Below are 5,241 nucleotides of genomic sequence, written 5' to 3'. Positions count from 1 at the left end.
AAAAAAAAAATACAAAAACAAGTTTTCCGTTTCTAACCTTACTAGGTCAATGCCAGGCCTTGCCTTCCTGTGCTCTGCAGTTGCACTTTCTTATCAAGGGAAAACACAGGGGCCTCAATGAACTCTTTGTCAGTCATAACTGGAGAAGGGGAGTTGGATCCCATCTCAATTTATTCTTTTTGTTGTTGTTTTTTGGTCAAAAGGTCAACAAAAAATGTTTGCTTAGAGGGAAAGGATATTATGTAAATCATTGGCTGATTCCAAGATTATGTTGCACACATATAGTACAGTGGAGAGCTTAAAACAGGCCTGGAATTTGCAGTGGGATGAGAAAGCTTATGAATTTGCAAAATAGGAACTCTCTCTATAGGTCTGTTTATCTAGAGTGTGTGAAGAATGGATTGTGCCGGTTAACAGAATGAGGCCTCCCAACCGACCCGGATACCATACACAAATGAATGGAACATCTTCATTACTTTGCTAACGCTATCGTGCTATGGAATTAACCGGCATCTGTGGGTCATTGGTATGCCTAACAGTTCCGTTGCACGGGACCAAAAGGAGAGCTCGAGAAGAAATTTGGACAGTGCATTTCTAGGATAGCCAGGTAAGAGCCTACTCCGACTAGCATCCAGGGACATCTGCTCAGGCTCATTCTGAAGACTTTTTCTTCCTCTGGTTTTTATAGGCTCCACCACAATGATCTTGCCTGTGACTGGGACTCCTGAGGCTGAACTTGGAAACACTGAAAGGTAAGAACAACATTAAAGCCTTTACCTGCTCACTAAACATTGTCTGTATTCCCCTTGGGCGAAAACAGGAATATTTATCCAAATGTCTGTGTGGTTTGTTTCCTATTTCAGTGTCATCCTCTTCCTCTGCTTTCAAAGAAGATAATGCTATTATTGAAAGTTGATGCAGATTGAAGTTGTGCCATTGATTGGACTTTGGAGGCCATCTGGAGTCCCCAGTTGACCCACATGGAGGTTCTGCAGGGTCTAGCACTCTATCAAAGAGCCAGCTGCCAATGAGAACGGGCATCTGGCACTCCTATCTTCTCCACTGCATCTTCCAGCTTCCCTGTCTTCCCACTTGTATTTGCTTCCGGTAGCCTTGGGCCTATTCTCAACTTCAGCCCTCAGACCCGGCACTCAATGCTGTTCTTCTGCAGAGTGTATCTTACTAGCCTTGACTACATCTCACATTTGCCTGGTGGATTATGTTCTGCTCTTCCTGCTCCAGGTAAACATCAGCTTACCTGAACCGTAAGTGAAGCAAATTGGAACAGGAGAGAAACATGGAAGAAGACATCTCACCTCTCAGGGGGGTTCTGACCACCCAGGCTAGTCATATAGACCCCGATCCAGACGAAGCAGTCCCACATGCAGAAGCACCAGCTCCAGTTCAGACTCCACTTGAAGATGCTTCATCCACAGCAAGTCAAGGGGTTGGTGTGGGGCAGAAAGGCATTGGGCAAGAAGAGAATGATGAGATGGGGAAAATGTCTGGTTTTAGCTTGTGCACAAGTGTCCCAGATGTGGCTCTGCTTCATGACTCATCTAAAAGGACATCCTGTGCTGCTAAGAGGGGGGAGAAGATAGGGAAGAAAAACAGCCGTAAAAGAAGGAATAGAAAAGAAGGTAAGACGATATATCTTCCTTGGCCTCTGATGTTACAGACTCGGGCATCTTCTGCTGCCCAAGTTCTAGGTCAGACTTGTACTCCACGGGCTTTGCCGTTTGCTGAGGTGGAGCTGCAAAGCGAGTATGCTGAGAAAGAAAGAGCATCAGTTCTTACTGAGCCTTGGAAGGCACTGGCTGACAGCCTGCTGCCAGCAGCAAGACCAGTGCAGCCCTTTCTTGACAAGGACTTTCTGGCACACAATGAGGAGATCAGAGTAGGGCAGAAAAGCTGCCTGATAGAAAGAGAGGAACGGCGCAAGAAGGTTGGGGCTAGTCCTTGGCCTCTGACAGTACAGGCTTGGGCATCTTTTACAGGCCCAGCTCCCATACAGCCAAGGGCGTCACCAGTTGGTAATGACAGAGTCAATGTGGGGCAGAAAAGCAGAAGTCAAAGAGGTGAGCAGGATAAAGCATCCATCCTGAGTCCAGGCTACAGCGCAGAGGCTGGTGCCACACACCCGCCTGTGCCTCTGGGCCAGACTTCATGGGAGGAGCAGGCATATCGCACTGCTAACAGTGGGGAAGATGTGAAGAAGCATATCAGACTGGAGAGGAGGAGCAGAAAGAGCAAAAGCACCCTCACGCGTCCCTGGCCTCTGACAGTGCAAGCTTGGGCTTCCTTTACAGTAGCAGATCCAGTCCAGACTCTTCTTCAGGGCGAGTCTCCTGCTGCGAGTAGAGAAGTGAATGCCGGCTGGGAAAGCCAGCCTCGTCTGGATAGTGAGGAAGAGAGCAAGGCTGGTCTTCCTTGGTCTGGAGGAGCAGAGGCTGCTGGCTGCTTCTCTGCCACGGCTCCGTTGCAGACTTCACTTGGTGAGGCTCCTTTCCTGGAGGACAGCTATTCCAAGTTGAACAAAGCCAGGAGGATGCCTAAGAGGGGAGATGAGGGGCAATCCCAGAGCAGTGTAGAGCCAGTCCTGCAATCCTGCCAGGGCTGGGGAAATGAAGACAGGAACCTGGGGGTTCAGGACTTCTGGGAATGTACTGCCGACAATGTTCCTAAGCAAGTTGACTGTTATCATTATGGGGGAGGGTTACTCACAAGAGAGGTCGCACGGTATGACCTTGACCGAAACCTATACGCATATTGGTACTTCGGGGATGAGAAGGCAGAGAAGAGAGAGGGAAAGGACTGAATCTTAGACAGCCTGGATGGAGAAATGAGGAGGCTGTCAAGATACAGAAGAGAAAAGAGCGGAACCTAAGGGCACCCTGGGTCCTGGGAGTGCAGTGGTGTACATTTGGTTGGGAGAGAGAAGTATTTGAAGGGCTACTCTGAAAGGCTCACTACACATATGGTAATTTCCTCTTAACAAATGGTAATATCACAATTACACTTTTGCTGGTTGATTCCTTCTCTAATTACGTTTTAATTTTATTGGCAGATACAGAGAAGCAAAACTTCTTTATCCTCTATCTTCTTTCCCATAAATAAATAAATAAATAAATGTAGCGAAAGATCTGTTGTTTATGACTCATAAATGGTATTATGAGTCTAGATTGTAAACCAATGACGGAATGCCTGTTGGTTATTCAGAACTCTTCTCTTGACTGAAAAAAAGTACTGTACTTTGCATTGCAAGCTGCCTTAGTGATTGCATTTAGCTCTGGCACTGGCCACTTTATAGCTGTATTGTTAAATTTCAAAGCTATGAATAATAAACTTATTTAAAAAAAAAGAGTGCCGAGTCTGGAATCAGAGCTCACTTTTGCCACTTGCTACCTGTGTTTCTTTGAGCAACTCACTTACCTCTTCTTGACCTGAGTTTCCCTCTCTCACACACTGGTGCTAACAGCCCCGGTCTTGTAGAGTTGTTTGAAGATTAAATGACTTAGTACATGTGAAGCACTTAGAAGAGTGCTTGACATATAAGAAGTCCTCAAAACAATGTCACTTGTATTACTTTACCTTTCAGCACCAAGTTCTGTGGAAGGACTGTGTGTCCCAAAGCCATATAAATGGCAGGGCAGACGCAAGACAGAATGTGATGCCTCTGTTTGAGGGCAGCAAAAATAGACAACACAGCAGTTACCATTTGAGGTAGTAGGATTTCAGCCACATCAAGCAAATGTGCAGCAATAAAGCAGAGAGGAATGCGCTGCTGTGGTAGAGGCCCCAATGGCTGGATGGTGGACCACGCCTGGGAGATGGGCTTTCCCTGCCTCTTAACTGTTGGCCGACCTTCTGCACGTCTGCATGGCCACGTGGCACTCTGAATCGGCAGGTGACCTGGATCAGTCAGTGAGAGACACAGGAAGAAAGCGACCACAGGTCCACAGCAGACTCCCTGCAGGAGAGGAGAGTCCTCCAAGGTCCCGCGTGCTCTGGGCACTGGGCCTTTCTCCGTGAAGGCTCCCCTGCTGGCCACTGCCAGAAGAGGAGCCCAGGCACCTGTGGCTGGGCCTGCACAGGACCCACACACTATGCTGGGAGGGGGGCAGGGGTGTTCAGCTTTCTCAAACCACCTGGAAAACCAGGCGACTGCTCCTGCTCCTGCTCCTGCTGGAAGCAACCATGTGCAGGGACTGTGTGGCCATGGCTGTGTTTGTCGCTGCCACTGGCTGTGTTTGTTGGGGGCTTCTCTGGGAAGTGTGGCTGGACAAGGTAGTTGGACAGAGTTGGAGATGAAGAAGCGCACTTCCGTATTGGCCTTTTGTGTGGCTGACTTTGGGGTCAGTTTTGTTGAAGAGATGGCCTGATGTGTTCCCTGGCAGTGCTGCAGGGTGGGCACCCATGGGAGGTTCTGAGGGGTCTCGAGTGCCTGTGCTACAAGTCCCAGAGTGTTGGGCAGGGGCTCTGGGCAGTCTTGGAGAGGCACCTCCACAAAGGTGCAGGCAGGACTTCTCTGATGCCCATCGTCTCCGACCCTGAGGGGTCCAGCTACAATCTGGTGGCCAGCAAAGGGAACTGAAGTACCTCTTGTTTGCTCCATGACTTATTGTTAAAATCAGGCTCTTAATCGGAGGTTTTAAGTGTAATATGTGGCAGTTGGAAAGTGACCACATTGCCTCATTCTATCTGATTCTCAAGTGGGAGTGGGGCTCTCTAACATGCATCAAAGTTAGACTATGGAGAACAAACAAGGCTGTGGGGCTTTGGTGAGGGGTGGACAGTACTAATGGGTGGGCTTGAGGCTGTCTTCCTCCCTGGAGAGGTCTCCGCACCACTGTCTTCCACAGCACTGGTGGACTCAGTGTGAGGGGTGTGGGAAGAGGAAGGAGAGGATCGGGGAAAGGAGAGAAGGGGGCATTGGTTGCCCAGGCATGGCTCTGGTCTGAGTTTGAGGTGAAGGGCAGGTAAGTAGGATCTAAGGTATTTTCATTGTGCAGCTCAGCCAGCCAAGAGGGTCCAAATGGATTTGAGGCAAAAGCCTATAAATGCAAGGAAATACTGCATCTGTTTTGTGTCACATCAGCCTTGGGAGCCTTCAGGTGTAATAGCAGGAGGCTTGGTGCAGTGTGCTGGAAGGGACCCAAGCTTCTGAGAAAGACGACAAGCCTTGTGATGGCCCTTTCTTTATCCTCCTGCTGCCACAGTTTGTGCTTAACAGAGGAAGGG

At 48.9% G+C, this 5,241-nt stretch overlaps 1 protein-coding gene across 1 annotated transcript; it reads left to right on the top strand.

Moving 5' to 3' along the window:
• Positions 1–240: 240 nt before the first annotated feature.
• LOC103351899 (uncharacterized) lies at positions 241–3,361 on the top strand. Its single transcript, XM_008272875.4, has 3 exons — positions 241–607; positions 689–752; positions 864–3,361. The coding sequence occupies exon 3, from the start codon at positions 1,298–1,300 to the stop codon at positions 2,816–2,818; it is 1,521 nt and encodes a 506-aa protein (XP_008271097.3). The 5' UTR covers positions 241–607; positions 689–752; positions 864–1,297; the 3' UTR covers positions 2,819–3,361.
• The last annotated feature ends 1,880 nt before the right edge of the window (positions 3,362–5,241 follow it).

Source organism: Oryctolagus cuniculus, chromosome X, assembly GCF_051225735.1.
Source record: "Oryctolagus cuniculus isolate XC-2025 breed Fujian yellow rabbit chromosome X, ASM5122573v1, whole genome shotgun sequence".
NCBI classification, from domain to species: domain Eukaryota; kingdom Metazoa; phylum Chordata; class Mammalia; order Lagomorpha; family Leporidae; genus Oryctolagus; species Oryctolagus cuniculus.
Note: the sequence above shows the minus strand (reverse complement) of the source record. Positions and strands in the feature narration are given on the sequence as shown.

Excerpts from the sequence above, each read along its gene's own strand:
- LOC103351899 (XM_008272875.4), top strand. The coding sequence starts at position 1,298 with ATGGAAGAAGACATCTCACCTCTCAGGGGGGTTCTGACCACCCAGGCT.